Source organism: Lactuca virosa, chromosome 9 (assembly GCF_052849685.1).
Source record: "Lactuca virosa cultivar CGN04683 chromosome 9, Lactuca_virosa_CGN04683_v6, whole genome shotgun sequence".
NCBI lineage: Eukaryota > Viridiplantae > Streptophyta > Magnoliopsida > Asterales > Asteraceae > Lactuca > Lactuca virosa.
In genome coordinates, this window is record NC_136434.1 from 133,240,492 (window position 1) to 133,263,664 (window position 23,173).

Genomic DNA, 23,173 nt, shown 5'->3' on the forward strand with positions numbered 1-23,173 from the left:
ATTAATCTCAAGGGAATCATCCCATATATATATATATATATATATATATATATATATATATATATATATATATATATATATATATATTCTTTTATATCAAAATTACATAAATAGTCGGATATAATGTTGAAGGTTATCAAATAAGGTTATGTGTATTGTTAATGTATTTAGATATTTATTAATCTATTATAAATAGTATATTTATGGAATGTTATGATTTGTAAACTTCAAAGATAAATATAATTTATTTTATGTAAAGAGGTGTTTGTCATTTCTAAATACTTTGTTAGTATTTGTTTATTAAACTCATTCTATTTCAAAGTTCTAACAGGCTATAGTACTGTCTTATTCTAAATCGTTAAAAAAAAGATTTCTTTATTAAGCTAATTTGTTTTTCTTTGGTTGTAGCATGTTTTGTGTATGCTCCTTTCAAGAAATAAGATTGGTAGCGGTAGGTGATCCCTTTAGCAGCGCAGACCCGCGCAGACCCTTAAGGAGTGACATGTAGCCTAACGCATTTGATGTCACTGTTAAATGATCTATCGTCGTTAAATGTGTCGTGATTACCGGTCTATTTAGTGATCCGTGCATTGTACATAAAGACCCAACTGCCGAGACACGTTTCGATCAAAACCAATAGTGGGGCTAGCAATTATGGCGCCACTAATGCCAACCAAGCGTATCACGCTGCTCATGTCAAAAAATATGGAATAATGACCCAATATTCGAGGAGTAATATGTAAGTTTTTATTGCTTAAAAGTGAAGTACGTTGTTGTTTTTTTGCTTTTTATTAGATGTATATTAATCATCTTTGTAAGATACAAAATGCTTTAGTTTGTGAGCTTGCTATACAATCTCAACTATCACCCTCCTCCAGTAATCAAACCTCGGTTGACGTGGTAGGCATTTTTGAAAAGGTTTTGGGTCCTCGAAAGGAACATATGAAAGACATCAGACGAAAACCTTCTTCCATAGTGGATTCTAATGCTCACTTTGAAGGGCACTCATACTCATAGGTATTGCAACAAACACATATACTTATTTATTAATTTAGTAATGAGTTAACTATTTAGGACATAATAAATTTTTTATGAATTTTGTAGTTTGGTAGTTTGCTAAATTGTTATGAACTTCATACAATTCATATAAATTTGGTACTTTGGTACTTTGCTAAATCTTAAAGACTATTCATTGGTTACTTGTAACTTATGCTTCTATACTTGTATTATGTATTGTACTGTATGTTTATATTTAGTTTTGTATAATTTGTGAATTCTTTTTGTTTTTATTTTAAAATTTAAAGTTGTATGGGTTGGAAGGTATTTGATGGATACATTTACATATGATATGAGATGGGAGGGGTGGAAGTGAGAGGAGAAAGTAATTTTGATGTGGATATGAGGTGACAAATAGGTGTGGAGGGGTGGAATGAAAGGATTTTTTTTCACCGTTAAGGACCTAATGCATTTGTTATGGATTTGATAGTTTGGCAGTTTGTTAAATTGTTACGAACTTAAATATTATAAAAATATAACGAGCGTTCGATACTTAATTATAATGATCCATTGTTACATGTAATGACGAAATTGGTACATGTAATGACCAAATTGTAGGTGGTTTTAAAAATTCTCTGATCCGGCGATTTTGGGGCTCCTCCGCGGGATCAAACGCCAACCGCCTCCAAGTCATTTCTGGTCATCCCTTCATTTGCTGATTGTGATTCTAGTTCGAGTAGCATGTCATCTCGCTAGAAACCTTCAGATTCCCAAAACAAGTTTCGACAACCCTATTTTTCGAATGAGACGGGTCACCATGATCACGTAAAAAAACAATAATCACGTGAACCCTAAAGTCTCTGCCTTCTACATCAAGAGTTTTCCTGATTATATTATTCTGAGGGACTTGTGGCGAGTATGTGGACGTACTGGAAAAGTTTCTGATGTTTTTATCTCAAAAAAGAAATCACGATTGGGTAAACGATTTGGGTTTGTTAGATTTCCGGGTGATTACAAGAATGAAGATATGATTAATTTGCTTCATGAAGTTTGGTTTGGATATGACAAATTGTTTGCATCCCTTACTAGAGTTCCAAAAACTGCTCCTTTACAACACTCTCGGAGGGCTCCATCTAAAAATGAGAGACCCGTTTCACCAGTTATTTCCTATGCTAGTGTTCTTAGAGGTTCGCCCACTATGAACTGTGATAAAGCTCATGTTGATGAGATTCTAAATCTTCCATATGGGGATTTTATTGTAGAGAAGAGGAAACATGCATGCTTTGTCAAAGTTAGAGATTACTCCACTCTGCTTAATATTCGTATGCTTTGTTATGATGAAGGATTTGATGATTTTGATATCCGTTATGTTCGTGGGTATTGGGTAATGCTCGAATTTAAAGGAACAGAGGTGTGTAAAAACTTTATGATTAGTTATGCTTTGAGTCATTGGCTTATGGAATAACGAGAATGGGATAGAAATTTCATTCCACTTTAAAGGCTTGTGTGGGTTGATGTTGAAAGGGTTCCTCCTTGAGCTTGGAGTAAGGATGTGTTTAGAAGGATTATTTTTAAATGGGGTTGTATTGCACATATTGAAGATGATCTTGGTGAAGATATCTATAAGAACCGCCTTTTCATATTTACTTCCTTTGAAGGTATTATTTCGGATGAGGTTAAGGTCCGGGTTGATGATATTGTCTTAAAGGTCTGAATTAAAGAAGCTCCCAGTTTGATTCCTTCTTTCTCAACCAATTTTCCAAAAAACTACGTATGAAAATCGAGAGGCTCATGGTCCCTTTGAAGAAGAGGAAAGTGTACATTCTAAGTTTGATAATGAAGATATTTCTGAAGACCCTTTTGGTATATATGAAACAATGGAAAACATGAAGTTAGATGAGGAAAGAAAAAAGGAAAGAAACTGAGTGTAAAGTTAGGAATTCTGGTGGTAAGGGTCGTGGTTGCCAAGATTAGGTTCAAGGACAATTTCGAAATGAGTATATGCCAGACTCTTATCCTAATGATCCGGATAATGTAGATGGCGATCGAGCCTTGTATTCTAATCAATCTCCTCTAGACAAACATTCTTCAGATGTGAATTCAAAAAAAGAAGCTGCCCGGGGAGCAGTTCCTCAGTAGAAGACAACCCCTGCTGCTGTAAACGAAACAGAAACCGATAGGCGTAACATTCCGATGATGAGGTATTTTCAATTTTAACCCTAATTATGTAACGTTATTGCATTTTAGCCCTTGTGCAAGAGAAAGCTTGAAAAATAGCCCAAAGTGACATTTTTGTAATTATTGAGGCGGGCTCACGTATGTTGGGCGTACCCAGCGTACACGAGGCATACGTGTATGAGCCACAAACCCTAATTTTTAGGGTTTGGACCCTATTTAACCAACTTTATGGCCTCTAAATCCCATCTCTCATCAGCCTCCAACACCTCCATACGATCTTAGCAAACCCTAGCTACTTGTTTGAGCATTCTTGACCCTTGTGTGTGTTTTTAGTGGTCTTGAAGGAGAAAGAAGGAAGTAGAACCACCATGGAAGCTTGAAGGAGCTTTGGATTTGGGATCTTCACCTGTCTAGCAACCTTCAAGAGGTATGAAGCTTTAAACTTGGCTTGTAATTCCTTATATCTTCCTAAGTTCTTGATTCATGAGTTTTTTGGTCCCAAGTCTTGACCTTTTTGGATGGTATGCTCCAGCCCATTTAGACTGTCCTTTCAGACGTTTTGAGAAGTTTAGAAGCATAAAAATAGGGTCTTGGCTATTAATTCTTTCCCATGCATGTGTTTGGTTGTCTTAATGGGTTAAAAGGTTGGGGTTTCTAGCATTTAGCACTTATTGACCATGCAAGACCATAAAGTTGGAAACTTTATGGTTAAGAATGATATTTGGGACTTAGATTTGCATTTTGGACGTAAAAGATTAAGTATTAAGCACTTATTATGTTAAGAAGGAGTTCAGATGCATACACTGGGCATATCAAATGGTACGCTGCACGTACGCAGTCAAGCCCCCGTTTCCTGGTCAACTATCGAGTACGCCCCGCATTCTACTTAGTGGGCTGGCTCGGCTGAGTTGTTGACTTTGACCGTTGACCAATGTTGACCTAGGAATGGTTTGAATATTTTGGGCCTCGGGCTTGTTAACTAAACTTAAGTCCCGGTTCCGTTTAGGTGATCGGTGTGCTGACTTTCGGAGTTGCGTTCTGTTCAGCGTTCACTTCGGACTGAGAGGTGACTTTTCCTCACTGTACTTACGGGTCGAAGGCACCAAGGCCGGCCCAATGGACTGATATCCTGTTAGATATTGGGTTATGATATGTTAAGCATACGATAAACCTGTTTGATTATCTGATAGTTACTGATACGCGTTAGACTGATAGACCAGTAGGACTACCTGTGATTATTGGTTGTATAATTATCTGTCTGCTGAATATGTATATTACTGTTATATGTCGACATGTTATGTTATGGTTGAGAATACTGCTTTGTGTTGTCAGTCCACAGACCGGGACAATCCAACCGAGAGGATGTGGGCAAGGGCATTCCAACTAGGAGGTTGTGGGCCAAGGGTAATTCAATCGGGAGGTTGTGGACCCAATATATGGTATGCAGAGCAATCCAACTGGGAGGTTGTGGGCTAGGGTAATCCAATCGGGAGGTTGTGGACCCAACATGCTAATCTATGTATTTTATATGTTGTGTGATGGTACTTTGGGGGAACTCACTAAGCTTTGACCTACAGTTTCGGTTTTATTGGTTCATGTACTTCTGATGATCGTGGGAAAGTGAAGGCGTGATCGTGCACATCTTCCTGTTCTGTGTTATCGGGTCTTGGGAAAACTCTGATTTGGAATAATACTTTTGATACAATGACTCTTTTTTTGTAAACAATGTTGGTTAATGGTTGATTTTAAAATTTTTAAATTTATATGATTTTTGGAGTGTTACATAGGGCACCACCTGTTGTTCATGTCGATGCTGATGTAGCTACTGCAGCAACTAAATTTTTGGCCATAACTCCAATTTTCTTAGCTTCATTTCATACGATGAATAATCAAAAGGTTAGGGTGGCTCCGGAGTGTTTTGTAGGGGGATTTGGAAGGATGTCGGGTGTGTCTGAGTCGTAGGATTCCTTGTCTCGTCCTCCAGGTTTCTCAAATTTCGTGGAACAAGGTGGATTTTCTAAAGCTTCAATAAATAATCAATATTTTCTCAACGAAATTCAGAAGTCTTTAGATATTGGTAGATCCTTAGGCTTTAATATGGACGAGTGCTATGATTGGGTGACAGATATTGTACAAGGTCATGTGAAAGGACAAGGTGTTTCATGAATTACCTTTCCGTCAATATTCAAGGAGCGAGGTGTAAGGATAAGCGGGTGTGGATACATTTGATGGGTTTTGAGCATTCTAACACTCCTATGGTGTACATGCAACCCTAGATGCTTTGGATCTATGTTTTCTCTAATATACATGCAAACTTTGTTTTTTCCAAAGCATCATCGTAACTAGCATACAATGGAGTATCTTTACCACAAAATTCTAGTTAGATGACATACCTTTTGTTTTAGCTGGAAACCTTGGACCATTAAGAACATAGGACCAATAATATGAATGCCTCAAATGGAATCACAAAACACCTAGAACAAAGGATGACTTTTGAGTGAATATCCTCACACCAAAATCGGCTCAACGATCTTTTCAAGAGCTAGTGCACAATTTCGGAGGCTAAGGGGCTTCTTATATAGTGTGGCTTAATTAGGGTTACACCATGCAAACCCTAATGTGCATGACTTTCCACATTCGTTAGCCTCCATGGAGTATCCATGGGTCACCACATGGGTTTAGCCCAACATAAAGAACTATGGATCATAAGCCCACTTTACAAGAATGAATGATTTACATAATCAATCCCCATATATTTAATTAGTCTCTTTTGATCAAAAAATTAATTCCAAATTAATTCTTGATCAATACTAATTAAATAATATGTTTTCATATTAATATATTAGAACTTATAATATATTAATAAATCATAAATAACTTCTTCTCAGAAGTCCATCCTATCAAATTGCCCTGGTGATATGTAACCCAAATGGACCATGCTACTATCGGGTCAAGTACATACCAATTATAGTTATGGGCTTAGACACCTAATCCAACAGTCTCCCACTTGGATAAGTCTAATAACTATTATTGCAAGTATGACTCCACAACACGACTAGCAATCGTAGCTCTTAAAAGCCGCTGTCGAACTCTGACCTAGTCAATGACGCGTCCATCAGATAAGGGATCATATCTTCCTCCATTATAGATATCATATGGACTGAGACACGTATTTAAAATCATCTCTCTGTCCATTTGTTGTTTCCCGATTTCCGATTTATGACGACTGACTAATTAAACAAATCATATCAGTCCAGGCTTGGCCAAGCACTTCAGGGTGTCATCACTAAATCATCGAGGGGCCCACAGATATCGCTTTTATCCCTCTAAGGGTAAAAGGAATGGATAAACTTCTACTCAAATGCTTGCTTGTATTTACTCATCAAATCACACACAACAATATGTTTTATAACACCAAGTTACTAGTGCGTTTACATATGTCAATGTGAAACCGACTTGTAAACTACAACTCACATGTCTTGGTTTCAAGAATATAAGATATTATCATCTCACTAATCACTCGTGATAAAATCCATGAAGTGATTCAGATAAGCGTGGGTTTAATCCAATACTCGAATCTTATTCCAGGAGCACTCATGAACACTGCAGTTATGTCCTAGACAAACTACAGGCCCATTCATGATAGTCTTGCCTCAATACCTACTTCCAAAGTATGATCGATTGTGGATGGTTTGAATAACCTAGCTATTCGGGAAGTCAAAACATGCAAAGCGAAACACAAGAATAACACTAATCCTATATGGCCCAAAAACTTTTGAGTCATATTGATTACTCATTATTCATTGTATAATGTTTTGAATAATCAACTTAATACTTGAATTAAAACAATAGCTATTCCATGCTCCAAGCATGCACACTATGTTTGTCTAAACAATAGTTATGCCATGCTCCAAGCATGCACACTATGTTTGTCTACGGTCCTTACTTTGTGAAATAGATCAATTGAACACATCTTCAATGAAACTCATTTCAGAATTCCAAATCTTTATCACCAGTGTAAGAATTCCAAATTCTTGTCACTGCTAGAATGTGTTAGATTCTAAGCTATCATGCAATGATTCCTTTGTAATGTCTAGGTATAAAAAGTCACAGAGACTTGACCAACGATATTACAAAGTATTCCTTTGTATATTTTTACAAAACAATCCTATGGAAGCGAAGTCTCAAATTCAAAGTACATTCCTTTGAACATCCTTTTTGCATAAAAGTTTCTAACCACAGATTCTTAATATCCAACACCCAATATGAAAACATTCCATATTTTCCATATGACAACTCATTATTAATAGAATAATTTCTATTTATAATAATGTCGATATAGTCCATCCATTACTATCCTTCCAACTGCCCATAAGTGACCAATCCTCGGTGAACCTTAGATTGTCCTTTAACAGTTGTTTAACCACTTTAGTCATATCCGGTTCTATCTCTTTTTTTCCCTCTTAATGCCCTAGGAATTTGGAAAGCATTTAGAACGTATGAATATTATAGCACATGTAATCGATCCTATACCCAAAGCATATGGGATGCGATTCATAATGTCTAACATAAAGACATGATACTTGATCAGCCTTTCGCTATAATATATCTATTTGTCATGTTCTCATCATTCGAATAATGAATAGGGATGACATAATCATAGTCGAATTTTGAGAACGCAATTAACACATCTATATATAGAATTTCCTTATGTTGAACCATTCCAACATAACATTCATATATATTTGACTAAATCTGATTAAAATCTCAATCTAAGCTTTAAGATTTGAAATGACGTATGAATTCCTCTCCCTTAATTATAGCAAAACAACTTTTCAAACCCTGCAACTTGCGAATTGAAACTTTTGTTTTCTATAATTAACATTGCTAACTTGCAACATTCATCATAATTGATTATGCTCCCACTATCATAATAATCATTACTTTTATTAGCATAACATTTATGCTCCCAGTAGCTTTGACATGTACCCAGAAATCAGTTGGACTTCCAGAAATCAATACTTATTGACTTTCATTACCAAAGTTCAGATTTCTGATACGAGATGTTTTGATAAGACTTTATCTAGGCTTCTCAAACTCATACACCTTTCCTTAGATAGCTCACATGTGTGTCTTAACAATTTTAGAACTTACAACAATAAGTCTCAAATGTTTAGACCCTTTGCCATTTCTCATAATTCAAATTATGAATAGGGATGCTGTAATCATAATTGAATTGGAGAATGCAAATATCACAATTCTATCTCCTTAAAATCTACTTAGTGAAAGTTTTTCCTCACAATCATTTTCACGAATTGGAGAGAAACCTTATGACGCTTAGATTTTATGGTGTATTTGTTCCTATCCATGTGAATTTGTCAAAACCATAATCACAATACATGGTTAGTGACAAATCCAAACTCATATGGACTGAACTTGTTCAATCTTAATTTCTTGCCACCTGTGAGCACAAGGGCCTACCATTGCTCCCTAGGTTGTTACGCAAACAATTGAGAACTCATAGAACTCACATACATAGTCAACTTTAACTGGAATGGGCACCGAAACAAGAATATGTAAACACGATATGTTACAAACCTCAAGTCGTGTGCTAGTGATAAAGAATAGGTTTACTCTTGATTAGTTCTTGAAGCTTTCAAGATCTTTAAGACTCCCACTGACCTCTTGACATATAAGATTTTCTTGTCAAGAACCATTCCTTGACAACCAAATATTCAAGAGTTAGTGCGGATTCTTATCAAGAAAGACACTTCACACAATTGGTCTTATTTGATCTTTGTCTTATCCAAGACATCACAACTTACCAATTTGAAATGTACAAGAGTAAGAAACATGTTACTCTACATTTGATGAGTGTTATAAACCTTCTTAATTTAGTGTCACTCAAGGCACAATCTTGGAGTATGACTCTAAGACTTGTTTTTGGAACGAAGTATGATTCATCCTCTAGATTTAACCATTTCAACAATTCACGATTCCTCTTCTTAGCCATAGAAATGCACTAAGATGTCCTAAGAGAATCAATTGTGATATGGTTTTCATAGTCGTTAAGATGATCATAAAACACGATACTCAAGTACTCTCCCATCTTTTCAGATTGGAGAAAATTCTATCTTTCTGCCTAATTTGATTCTTCTTATTCGTTTTGCTACACATTGAAACTTTTCTAATGTTCAAAATTATACTTAAACTTGTAAGTATAACCATATTTACTAAACTTTAGTAAATCATGACGAATAGTCTTATCGTTCTTTGTGGTGGACCTGACCAGCGCACACCCAGTGTACCCAATCCCCTAGTCCTTCACTTGACTCACATATACATGTGAACATGGAATTAGTCTTAATTTCCCAAAGATGAAGGTTCTTATTCATCACACAATACAAGTTGCATGATTCCAAGTTTCTATCCAACTGAAACTTTGGGTGATGAGAATCTTTCCTTATTTGGCAAATTATGACACTACCACAAACGGAAGAATCAAATCAATATTGAACATTGCTATAATATACATAAACATCAATTTTCACAAAATCCATTGTAAGGAGATATAAAATAAAACAAAATCAAAATTTTATTTATTTATAAAAGGCGGAAAACGTTTCCTTAAAATGCAATTACAAATGAAAACTATGTTTCTAAATATTTCTAAGCAATCTATCATAACTCTTAAGCAACAGCTCAAGAATCTGATCATCGAACCATGCGATCGAAATCAATTTCTTCGCGATTAGACTCAGCCTACTCTTCTTTTAAGCTTCCTTTGATTCTAAAAAACATCAAAATGTAATTGCATTACATTAGGTATTAAGAATCTCCAAATAGGAACTTAATAGACGTAGACAGTTGACTTACCTGAAGTAGAGTCAAAATTTTGTGACTTTACCATCCTTGCGATCTTTCAAGTATATATGGCATCTTCGCAACCAATGCCCCTTCTCTTGGCAATAGAAACATATGGAATCTTTAGGAATGGTACACAGGACTATCTCAGACTTAGCCTTTATCTTTACCATTTGGTCAAATGACTTGACCATGGCCGATCCCTTTCCATTGGGAAGGGAAAACTTTTCTGGACTTCCAATGTTACCATTCTCAATGTCCATGGAAGTTTGGGAAGTAGATCTTCCAATCAAATTTGCTTTACCAGTGTGCCAAATCATTACTGATTCAGCAGCAACAAGCAAATATGTTAAGATCAATAAGGGTCATGTCGTGGTCTGTCACATAGTAGTCCTTAAAGAACCCGCTATATGACTTAGGAAGTGATTGAAGAACCCAGTCAACAGCCAACTTCCTTGAGACTTTGACACCCAACTCTCCGAGCTTGTCAATATGTAACTTTATCTCCAAGACATGAGCACATACATACTTTCCTTCCTGACAATAGGGTTTTGAGTGACCTAGAACTTGTGGGTTAGGGAGAATTATTGGAGGAGGTGGAGGAAGTGAAGTTCCACTACAACACGAAGAAAGGATTAATCTTTCACCTTGATCGCCTTGTGGAAAATCATCTTTATAAAGAAAGCTTTTTCCAAAAGATTCGGGAAGACCATAGTTGTCTGAACTAGACATTTATAATGGGAGAAATTCAAGTTTAGTTGATTTTAGTCCTTAATATAACACCTAAATGAAATATTAAGGCTAGGACCCAACACAATATTTTACAATTCGGAAGAGGGATGCCGTAATCCTTTTGCAAAATATTTGAAGGTAGGTAAATGACGATTTACCAATTTCCACCATGAAAAACGAAAAAGACTTTAGGTTTTAAGTGAATTGAAATTCCTAGATCCTTTGAGATTCATTGAATTTTTCAATGGCATGTTTAAATCTCGATTGTGCCCTTCAAGTTTGTGACTGGAATGCCGAGGATCAAAAACAAGGTGTGAATAACCATGCAAATTAGCTTGGTACACCCAATGTTACAACCACCTAATCAATGTGCCGGTTAACCACACACGCTCCATTGATCTATGATTAACATCAAGCTACCCTTTGCCACGCACTGTCAGTCCCAGACTAGTGTGACAGTTAACCACACACGCTCCACTAACGACTTAACAAGCTGCAAAGTGCAATTTCATGGGTTAGCACCAAATTCACATTTTCCTAAGTAACTAAGATTGGGAATTTATAAGTGTTTAGTTACTTAGTATTTCATTATACTTTTAATGAGAATTTAAATGTCCTATCAAACCCGTTCGGCTAACGACCCTCCACCAGTCAAGGAAGCGGTGGGTGAGAGTGGACCTCCATGGAGTATCCATGGGTCACCACATGGGTTTAGCCCAACATAAAGAACGATGGATCATAAGCCCACTTTACAAGAATGAATGATTTACATAATCAATCCCCATATATTTAATTAGTCTCTTTTAATTATAGAATTAATTCCAAATTAATTCTTGATCAATACTAATTAAATAATATGATTTCATATTAATATATTAAAACTTATAATATATTAATAAATCATAAATAACTTCTTTTCAAAAGTCCATCCTATCAAATTGTCCTGGTGATATGCAACCCAAATGGACCATGCTACTCCCGGGTCAAGTACATACCAATTATAGTTATGAGCTTAGACACCTAATCCAACAAGATTCACTTTGTCAAAAACATAAGGTGAATTTATTGGCAATTCAAGAATCGAAGTTGGATAAGTTGGACTTGTTTACGGTTCGTTCTTTTTGGGGTAATAAATTTTTTTCTCATGTTTTTTCTCCATCTTGTGGAGCTTCGCTGGTATCATTGTTATTTGGGACCCAAATTATATTTCTCAAAAATATTGGTGATTTCTGATTTTTTTTTTGTTGTTGTGGTTGAGGTGATATGGACAAGAACGGGTTTGCATATTTTGTTTATTTCGGTGTATGCTCCTCAAGATGCGGAAAGTAAGAGACTTCTTTGGTTGCAACTTCTTCAAATGATTACTGCTTTTTTTAGTGAATGTATTATTATGAGAGATTTTAATATTGTGAGAGATGAATCAGAGAGATTAGGTTCACATTTTAATATGTCGACGGCTTCCTCGTTTAATAATTTTATTGAGCAGGCTAATTTGATTGATATTCCTTTGGGAGGGCCAAGATTTACTTGGAATGATAAGTGGGGGTCGAAGTTTAGTAAATTAGATAGATTTTTGGCCATGGATGGAGTTATGGATCTTTTTCCTCATCTTATGGGTTTTGTTTTGGATAAGAATATCCATGACCATCCTCTTATTCTTCTTTTGGAGCACAAGGTAGATTACGGGCCTATTTTGTTCCGGTTCTTTAACTTGTGGTTCGATATGGATAGGTTTGATGATGTGGTTAGGGGCTCTTGGTTGAAGGACGTGAGTTCTACTAATTCTTGGGTTATTTTTAAGAAAAATTTGCAAAATCTCAAATCTAATATTCGTGTGTGGAATGCCTTTTCTCGTGATCATTTGTGCAATAAAAGAAAGGATTTAAAAGATCTGCTTGAATCCATTGATGCTCGTCTCATGTTTGATGTTGATTCAGCTTTCCTCCGGGAACAAAGGGTTATAGTTTAGAAAGACCTCAATGACTTAGATCACATGTCTCATACTGACGTTGCTCATAAGGCTAATGTTCAATGGGGCATTGAGGGGGATGAGAATTCTGGCCTTTTTCATGGCACTGTTAACCGTCAGAGGCCCCAATTAGCTATTAGATTTGTTTTCAATGATGACGTTTGGGTGGATTATCTAGGCCTTGTGAAGGAAGAATTTTGGTCCTTTTGTTAAACTCTCTTCTCTCGGAAGGCAGGGTTTAGAATTAAATCTGATGGTTCTCATTTTTCCACCCTTTCGGAATCCCAGATTCAGTTCATTCAGGCTCCTTTTACTCAGGAGGAAATCAAAAGGGCAGTTTGGGATTGTGGTTCTTCTAAAGCCCTGGGTCCAAAGAAATTATCGCTTGCCTTTATAAAAAGATATTAGGACATCTTGGAGGAAGATGTGGTGCTTTTGTTATGCATTTCGTCAGTTACTCTATCATTCCTAATGGATGCAATGCTTCTTTCTTTACTATTATCCCTAAAGTCAGGGACCCAAAGACTATTCATGACTATAGACCTATTAGTCTAATTGGTTGCCAATATAAGATAACTGGCAAACTTTTAGCTAACAGATTTGCAGAGGTTATTGGTTCTGTGGTCAGCTTGGAGCAATCTGCTTTCATAAAAGAGAGGCATATTTTAGATGGGTCATTTCTTCTCAATGAGGTGGTTGCCTGGTGTAAGGCTTCTAAAATTCCATTTCTGGTGTTTAAAGTGGATATTGAAAAGGTCCATGATTCTCTTTCGTGGGACTATCTCATTGAAATTATGCACATTATGGGTTTTGGTTCAAAATGGTGTGGGTGGATCTTGGAGATGTTAAGCTCTGATAGAGCTTCGATTTTGTTTAATGGCTCTCTTATGAAAGAATTTCAGATTCAAAGAGGTTTAGGGCAGGGTGATCCTCTCTCCCATTTTCTTTTCATTTTGGCTATGGACGGTCTTCACGTGGCTCTTGAGAGGGCATGCATAGCTGATGTTTTTAGTGGGATTTCTATTGGTGACATTGAGATCTCACACCTTCTGTATGTAGATGATGTTGTTGTGCTTTCACCGCGGAGTCTTGAGAATTTTTCCCATATTATTCGGATTTTGCGATGTTTCTTCTTGACTTCGGGTCTTAAAATCAATCTGCATAAAATAAAATTGATTGGAGTTGGTGTTACCCCTTCTCAGGTTGTGGAGGTTGTGAGTTCTATGGGTTGTGCTTCTGATTCTCTCCCTTTTATTCATCTTAGAGTGTTTGTGGGTTATAATATGAACCGGGTGAACGTTTGGTCCTCTGTTATTGAGAAATTTTATAGTAGATTAGCAGGGTGGAAAGCTAAATGTATTTCCTTTGTTGGTCGGCTTACTTTGATCAAGTTGGTTCTTCGGTCTGTAAGCAACTATTTAATGTCAGTTTTCCCTACTCTAGTCATGGTTCTTCGTTCTCTGGAGTCCTTCAGAGATAAGTTCTTTCAGGGTGCAGATTTGGATGAGATGCGGATGCATTGGCTTAATTGGAACAAAATTATGGCTTCTAGAGAGTTTGGAGGTTTAGGAGTGGGAAGCTTGTTTGCTTTCAACAAAGTGTTGATGTTCAGGTGGCGTTGGAGATTCTTTCATGATACTGATCTGTTGTGGGTGAGGGTTGTCAAAATCATTTATGGGGCTGATGGTGGTCTTTCTTCTTTATTTCCTCGTAGTTCTTGGTTGGGGCCTTGGAATAACCTTATCCGTATGATTGCCAATCTCCAGGATCGCGAGATTGATCTGTTATCTTTATGCCCAGTTAGAGTGGGGGATGGTTATTTTACATCTTTTTTGCAAGACAAATGGCTGGCGGATACGTCTCTTGTAGTTTTCAATTTCATAGAGTTTATGCGTTGGACAATCATAAACTGGCTTCTGTCAGAGATCAGTTTCTTTTAGGTTGGGACTCTAGTAGTCTTCAGTGTTGTCATGTGTGTGGGGGGGGGGGGGGGTATTGAGCAGAGCCAGTGGGACGATTTCATGGATTTACTGAAGCATTGTTGGCTGCAGGATATTCCGGATAGATTGGGTTGGCTCAGTGATGTGTCAGATGCTTTTTCGGTTTCTTCAGCTCATTCTATTATTGATTCTAGTCTGCTTGGTGTGAGTGGTACGGAGACCAGGTGGAATAATTAGGTTCCTATCAAAATTAACATTCTCATTTGGAGGATCAGACTAGGTAGCATTCCGACTAGGGTGAGATTGTCTATTCGAGGGTTGGAGTTGCATTCGATCATTTGTCCGATTTATCTTAATGTTGAGGAGACTATTGATAATCTTTTTGTATGGTGCATGGAGCTGACTGATATATGGAGTAGGATTGCTATTTGGTGGGGAGTACAACTTCCTTATCATTCTTCTATTATGTATCTTATCTCTTGGTCTGATTTTGTTCGGTTGTGTGGTGGTCAACGAAAAGCTTTTGAAGCAGTGGTGTTTTCGGCCTTTTGGTGCTTGTGGAATTTCAGAAATTCCTTTACTTTTGGAATGACTTCTCCTAAGAAATCCATTATTTTTTATAAGGTTGTTGAGCGTTTTTATTTATTTATTTATTTCCAATAGGTATAGTAAAACTAAACTTAAATAGACTGATTAGTTTTACAATCCCACTTTAACTTCTATTTTGTTGTAATGTGTGTTTTTTTTTCTAGCGCTTTGCTAGTTTTTTTAATAAAATCTTCCACCATTCTAAAAAAAATTGGGGGGGGGGGGGGGGGGGGGTGAGGGTTGTATTATTTTTAGTTCATGATACACTACCATATTAAGTATTAACAATCATTTTTCGGTCGACAATAATTGTACCAAATTTTGGAGCATTTGATGGATATGATTCCTTTTGATCATAAACTACTAAATACCCTAAATTCCAAAAGATTGATTAAACAACATACACAAGGGACGCATTGCTTCTTTCCTACTACAACAATAGATAATTAATGCAAGTCATTGACTTGAAGACCAAGTACTCCAATCCTCTTGCCCTATTCAATAAAATAGTCGAATTACAACAAGTAAATGAGTAATTAGCCCTTTTAATCATAAATTTCCATAAACGACGATTCTCTTTTCTTCTAGAACAAATTAACTTTTAGTTTAAAAATCCATATGTTGTGATTTTGATTATTGAAATCAACATCAATGTTATTAAATGTTTTAACTTTATAGATTTTTTTTAAACGGCGGAAATCTCTATTCTAATAAATAAATAGTTTTAATATTCTTTACCAAATGTCACTCTAATATAACTTCTCATTAATATTATGTCATGTGTCATGTAGATATATTACAAAACTTATTTCAAAATTCAAATTTACATTTGTAATTATATGTTAAATTTGAAGTTATAATAACTTTAAAAATTTGATATATCTCTTAATTATTAATTTATTTAAAATGACTTATTTAAAATAGCTGATTAATAATTATAATTTTTTATTATAAAAATTTAATTAATTTTATAACCATGGTTTCCACGGGTTATAAACTAGTAAGATTATATATAACAACACTTCATGTGGTTATTAAAGATCCACTGCTAGAATTTTTCTTTTGTCTATAAGAGAGGTGGGTGTGGGCAACGCCGTTACCAAATATGATGGTGGTAACGGGAAGTAACGCGAAAACCTTTAACATGTAATAACGGAAGGGTGGGGCGGTGTTTATTGGCGTTATCACGTGTTATAAGGCACAGTAACGGGAGTGGGCGTTGCCCACTCCGAATAGTCTAATGATATCGTATGTCATAAATAGTTATAGATAACAGATATGTTTATGTAATTCAAAGTCCGTTATAAAAAAAAAAAGAAAACCGACATTTCTTTATCGTAAGTTTAAGATATACTATATATTTACGGAAGACCTTTACGACATATATCTACAACCAATCGTTAGTGCGTCATAATTTTTGTTTTTTCTTTAATTTTTCACGGACTTTTAGAACATATATTTTACATTTTTATAAAAAGAAATATTTTATTTAAATGTACTAATATGCAAATTAAATCACATTTAATATCTTCTAATAAAAAATATCATATAGACAAATAAAGACAACCTATTACACAAAAAAAATATAATGTATCAAATAAACATAATGTACGTATTTAATAAACAATATTAATTACTTCAACCTTAATTCCAAAAATGAAAGTATGTGAGATAACAACTATATAAATGATATGAAAAACATGCTCATAACCGTACTTACCGTGTCTTACTATCTGTAAGCTAACCAAACATCATGCTAATTTTAATCACTTGTTCCCTTTGACTTCAGTTTTAGACACTAAATTCCGCCGTGCATTTGTTTATTTCGAGCATGTTTTTTCATTTTAGTCACTAAAATAAGATGTACATTTTGTACGTCGTGCATATTTATAAACGAAGACATAATTTTACAACTAACAAAAATGTCGTAACTCTTTAACATTTCAAAAAGAATAACATAAATTTTTAGGGCATACTTTTTCTATCATAAAATCGATGTACATAGTAATTCGTCTGCCATCAATTTCATTTTTTAGAGCACTGAGAAATAAGTACACATTTAAAATATTGGTAGAACACATTCCACAAACCTATATCCGAAGTAAATTTACACGTCTCTATGTAGTTACATAAAGAAACAAACTTGAGCACTACCCTCCTAAAAACATAATCTCCCAGATCATACTATTAACTGAACTCCAATCATTTCTAAATGGACGCCAAAATATTATCATTATTGATCCTTACCTCATCTCCAAGTTCACCATAACATTATGTATATAAAGTACTTGTCTCATCTCTAAGTAGACTCGTGGAGACAAATTCACATGACTATAATTCATCATGTTATATTATTTGACTCATCACCACTACTTTAACAAATCGGGTCACTCACCTTGAAAAGTTCTACGTGAAAAACCATGTTTCAATTCTATTTGTTTTATTTGTTTTCTAAAATTCCCAAATAATTGATCATGATTCAAGATGTTTGAATCTTGTTATACCCAGAAAAGCCCCTATAAAACCTCAGAAAAATGATCCAGTTTTGCCTTTGGATTTTCATTATTGGCTTAAAAAGAATTGGCTAGAAGATTCTAAGAATACACCTCCATTATTCCATTAATATAATAAATATGGGTGGCTGTAAATACACTTACCTAAGAGATGATGGCACTAAATTAAGCAAGATTGATCGTTTTCTTGTTTGTAACCAATCCATTCAGATGCAACCTCTTTCAGTAGTCATTGCCCTTGCCAAAGAACACTCCGATCACTCACCTCTTATTTTATCATACTCGAAGGCCAATTTTGGAACCCCACCTTTTCGATTTTATAATTCTTGGCTGCTACTATCCGATTTTAATGAGGTATTCGATAACTCTTGGAGCAAATTTAGGGGTTTTGTTACTCCATATATCTTTCTCAAGGCAAAAATCAAATGGGTGAAGGATGCCGCTCGAAGCTGGAAGAAAGATCATGTTAAGGAATTGGGTGGGCAGCTGGATCAAACAAAAAAGAAGATAATTGATTTAGAAAAAGTGGCGGATGCAAGAACTCTATCTGAGGAGGAAAGAGGTTCTTGGAAGGAATGTAAAGTTAAACTTATTGAGCTAGAACGTTTGGAAAAACTATATTTACAACAAAAAGCAAAGGTGAAATGGATAACTGATGGTGACGAAAATTCGGCATTCTTCCATGGTTCTCTTAAAAACAGAATTAGGAAGAACAAAATCCACGGTCTTATTATCAATGGCTCCTGGTCCACGAGCCCAACCGATATCAAACAAGAAATATACAACTTCTACTCATCAAAGTTCTGTGAAGATTGGTGTGAAAGACCTCTGCTAATCAACTCGAGATTTAAAAAAAATCTCTTCTGTCCAACGTGCCTATCTGGAGTCCCCCATCTCCTTAGATGAAATCAAAAATGTAATTTGGCAATGTGGTGGTGATAAGGCACCCGGTCCTGATGGCATGACTTTCAAAATTATCAAAGCAAAATGGGAAATTATGAAAAGCGATATCTTTAATTTTGTGAGACATTTTCAAGCACATGGATCAATTGGTAATGGTTGCAATTCATCTTTTATCACTCTAGTTCCCAAAGTCTCTGATCCATTAGCACTTGGTGACTACCGCCCTATTTGTTTACTTGGAAGTATGTAGAAGATATTGGCCAAGGTTCTTGCCATTCGCTTAAAATCAGTGATTAGCTCAGCAATTGATGAAGTTCAGTCCGCTTACATAGAAGGTAGTCATATTTTAGATGGACCGTTAATGCTTAATGAGATCCAGTCCTGGGCAAAAAAGAACAAAGTAAAAGCGTTCCTTTTCAAAGTGGACTTTGAGAAGGCCTTTGACTCTGTAAATTGGAGATACTTCGACTCAATTCTCGATCAAACTGGTTTTGGTGAGACTTGGAGAAGTTGGATCCGTGAATGTCTCAAATCCTCAAAAGCTTCTATACTTGTTAACGGGGCGCCCACAGATGAATTTTCCATTTCAAAAGGGCTACGTCAAGGTGATCCCCTATCCCATTTTTGTTTTTCTAGCAATAGAAGGTTTAAACGTTGCCATCAAAACCGCCTGTGATAAATCCTTAATTCATGGTATCAAACTTCCTCACAATGGGCCCACCATCTGACATCTGTTATATTCCGATGATGTCATCCTTGCAGGAATTTGGGAGCCAACAAGTATAAGGAATTTAGCTTAGATTCTTAAATGTTTCCACATCTCCTCAAGGCTCAAAGTAAACTTTTCTAAGTCCAGGCTATTTGGAATTGGAACCAATTCCAATTATATGTCTCGTATGGCAAGGGTTTTAAGATGTAGGACGGGTTCCTTTCCGTTCATATACTTGGGTGTACCTGTAGGAGCCAATATGTCTCTTAAAAAAAATTGGGATCCAATTGTCAATAAATTTCGAGCCAGGCTCTCAACTTGGAAAGAAAAATCATTATCTTTCGGAGGTAGACTCACCTTGATCAAGTCAGTCCTAAACAGCCTTCCCACTTACTACATGTCATTATTCAGGGCTCCTAATGGTGTTCTCGATGTTCTTGAAAAGATCAGGCATAACTTCCTTTGGGGCGGTAGTAAGGATAAGAAAAAGATACACTGGGTGGATTGGGCAAAGGTCACAGCTCCGGTAAAAGAAGGTGGTTTAGGAGTCGGCACTCTCAAAGCCCAAAATTTAGCCCTACTTACTAAATGGTGGTGGAAACTTTTAAATAGTAGGGACAAGCTTTGGAATAAAGTAATCACCAACATTCATAATCTTGATCGTAAGCCTGCCAATTACATAGCCAGGAAAACTTTACCACGTGCTTGGAACAATGTTGCCAAATCAATCAAATGCATGTTTGAACTAAACATCGATCAGAATCAAATATTCTCTCTTGTTCCAGGATTGGGTACTCCTATCATCTTCTGGAAAGATGTTTGGTGTGGAGAAGTGTCATTTCAATCACGTTTTCCTCCCTTGTATTCCCTTGAAAAAAGAAAACTATGTCATTTCAATCATGATTTCAACTAGTTTGAATTGGAATTGGAAACAAGTCCCATAAAATGCGACCTCCCTATATGAATTAATTCAACTGTATCGAAGTTTCGAGTGCTTGAGGAGTATGCCAAATACTAAGTTTGGCTTCCATTTTAACTTGACCTCTGATGGTGATTACTCTGTTAAGACGCTTCGTAGCTTAATTGATTCCAAAACAATGAACATCGGTGGAAAAGCAATCTGCTAGTATAAGGTTATTCCGCTCAAGGTTAGATGTTGGGTTTTGAGAGCCTCATTGGGTAGAATCTCGGTGGCTGAGTCGTTACAAGAAAGGGGTATCCTGGTCAATAATTCACTATGCCCTCTATGTAAAAAGGTAGCTGAATCCGTGGATCACCTGATGGTCAAATGTGAATTCACCAGTAACGTGAGGGATTGGATTTTCAAATGGATTGGTTTAATTTACAGACAGTTTGATAAGGTTATTGACTTTCTGGATCATGTGGCTATGTGGGGGAACTGTCCCCGAAAAAAGCAAATAATTAATACCATCTTTTACTGCTTTCTTTGGAATGTCTGGTTAGCAAGGAACGATATACACTTCAAGAAGGTGAGGTACTCGGCTACTAGAATTACTGATAATATAATTGCTACATCGTATTTATGGTGTAAGCATAGGGGCAAGGACCATTGTGGTAATTAGATTGAATGGAGCTGGTCACCACTTTCCATTTCATAGTTATGTCCTTTTCATTTTTTCAATTTTGTTTTATTTGTTTTTTGACTCTGTTTGTATTTTGTTACTGCCTTAGCTCCTTGCTAAGTGCTCTCTTTTTATAAGATACTCCCTATTTGCCTTTTCAAAAAAAAAATAATAATAATAAATCTAACAATTTTTTAATCGAAAAGCCCATGTCGACGGAGCATATATGGGCTAGCAAACCATGTCTTCCTTACCTAGTTTTTAATCGAAAAATCTAACAATTTTCAAAGAACTATTATATCCTTACCTAGTTTTCTTGATGCTTTTTTGCATATGTCTTCCTTTCGACTATAATTAGACAAATTAATAAGAAAATGATGTGTCCTAAATTATATATATTTTGTCACACCCCAAAACCGGAACGGCAGAAACGTTTTGGGGTGGAGGATGTCATGTTTAGTATCACAAGTCATGCATCATAGTAAGCAAAGTAATAAACAACCATTTCATTAGAAAGAAAGTGTTTAGAAAGTATGTGATTCACATAGTATAGAATATATAGCAAATAACAAAAAGACATGAAGCTATACTGCTCCATCTTCTGAATCCCAGTGCGCGAACCTGTATACTGGTCTCCTGAGAATACAAGTTATTTTGAAAGCGTAGATCAGCATTTAAGCTGGTGAGTTCATAAGATTTTAGGGATGTAAGTGAGTAGTAAGAAAGTTGTAGTAAGTTGTAGTAAGTGATAGTAAGTTCTGTTTAGAAAAAGTTTGCCAGTTCCTATAGGAAATCCTATATTTCCTGCTTTGATGAAAGATAAGTAAAAATGACTCTACAATCCTTTCTATGAGTACTAAATGGATACAAGTTATATAAAACGCAGAGTAAACAAACAATCGGTTGTGTGTATCTGCCCTAAGCCCACAACTAAACAAGGAACAGGAAATGAGGCATAAGACACACATCCCATTGTTTGTTAGATCATCGTTGTATACAACCCTGTCGTATTCACTTGGTACTCACGGAGTTAACTGTAATAGTTTCTTTATATTTGATGAAAGATCCTTTAAGAAAACCCTTATTTCTTATAGTAAAATGGTAACCACAATAGTTCCTTCTATAATCACTTAGTTTATACTAGCCATATATAATCTAATATCGAATAGATAGTTAATTGTGTGAATCTGCCCTAAGCCCACAACCAAACAAGGAACGGGAAATGAGGCGGAAAGCACACATCTAACTACCTATCGGATATTAATTATATATAACCCTGATGTATAAACTAAGGTATTATAGAATTAACCACCTAAGGTCTTTTAAGTTATACTGGTTTAATAAAAATGGATTAAACCCTTTACTGGTAAGTTTCTAGTTTTGTATACCAAAAGTTCTTATTTGGAAAGTATGTTTTTGTACTAGAAAACGGTGCATTGATTTAGTGTCCTATGACCTGGCCCACACCTGGTACCCCTTATGTTACTTGGTGTATACAGAAACATATATATATATATATATATATATATATATATATATATATATATATATATATATATATATCTAAGATCGGATAGATAGTAGGGTGGGTGTATCTGCTCTAAGCCCACAACCAAACAAGGAACAGGAAATGAAGCGGAAAGCACACATCCTACTACCTGTCGGATCCGATTAATATATATCCCTGAATGCATACACTAAGGAATCATAAAGTTAACATTATAGCCCCCCTTCTACTGAATGTACTAGACTCGACTGTTCTGTGTGTCGGTTGTAAAATGTAAGTTTTCCCTAGTTTATAACTATCTTGACTCGAAAATAGTTTGTATTAACTTTCAAGTGGAACTGTCACAAAATGAAAGTAATAGGAAAATATAAGTACTTAGTTGTCTTATGAACTGATATCCTGCAGTACTGATTACCTCTAACTTATTAGTTTAATTAAGGTAAAATGTGATATTATTGTATGCATGCTTGATTTGACTTAGTATAACACGACGTTCGAGACGTCGAAAAGATATGACATTCGTCACCCGTAGACCTGCAGGTCCCACTGTAGCTAGCAGCAAGGTGTGGGATGATCAATCCCGTATAGATCTATACACAAATTCACGCTCTCCCTCCAGGAGACTCTGGTACAAAACATGATACAGAACTGTATGTTGCACCATGAAGTAGTATCTCACATTATAGTTATA

The 23,173-nt window shown here is 35.8% G+C and overlaps 2 protein-coding genes across 2 annotated transcripts; both read left to right on the forward strand.

Moving 5' to 3' along the window:
* The first annotated feature begins 12,217 nt into the window (after window positions 1-12,217).
* LOC145139806 (uncharacterized) lies at window positions 12,218-12,739 on the forward strand. The gene has a single exon (XM_079073505.1). It carries the CDS (start codon window positions 12,218-12,220, stop codon window positions 12,737-12,739), a length of 522 nt encoding a protein of 173 aa, XP_078929631.1.
* Window positions 12,740-17,900: 5,161 nt separating this feature from the next.
* Window positions 17,901-18,686, forward strand: LOC145139808 (uncharacterized). Its single transcript, XM_079073506.1, has one exon. The coding sequence runs from the start codon at window positions 17,901-17,903 to the stop codon at window positions 18,684-18,686; it is 786 nt and encodes a 261-aa protein (XP_078929632.1).
* Window positions 18,687-23,173: the final 4,487 nt, after the last annotated feature.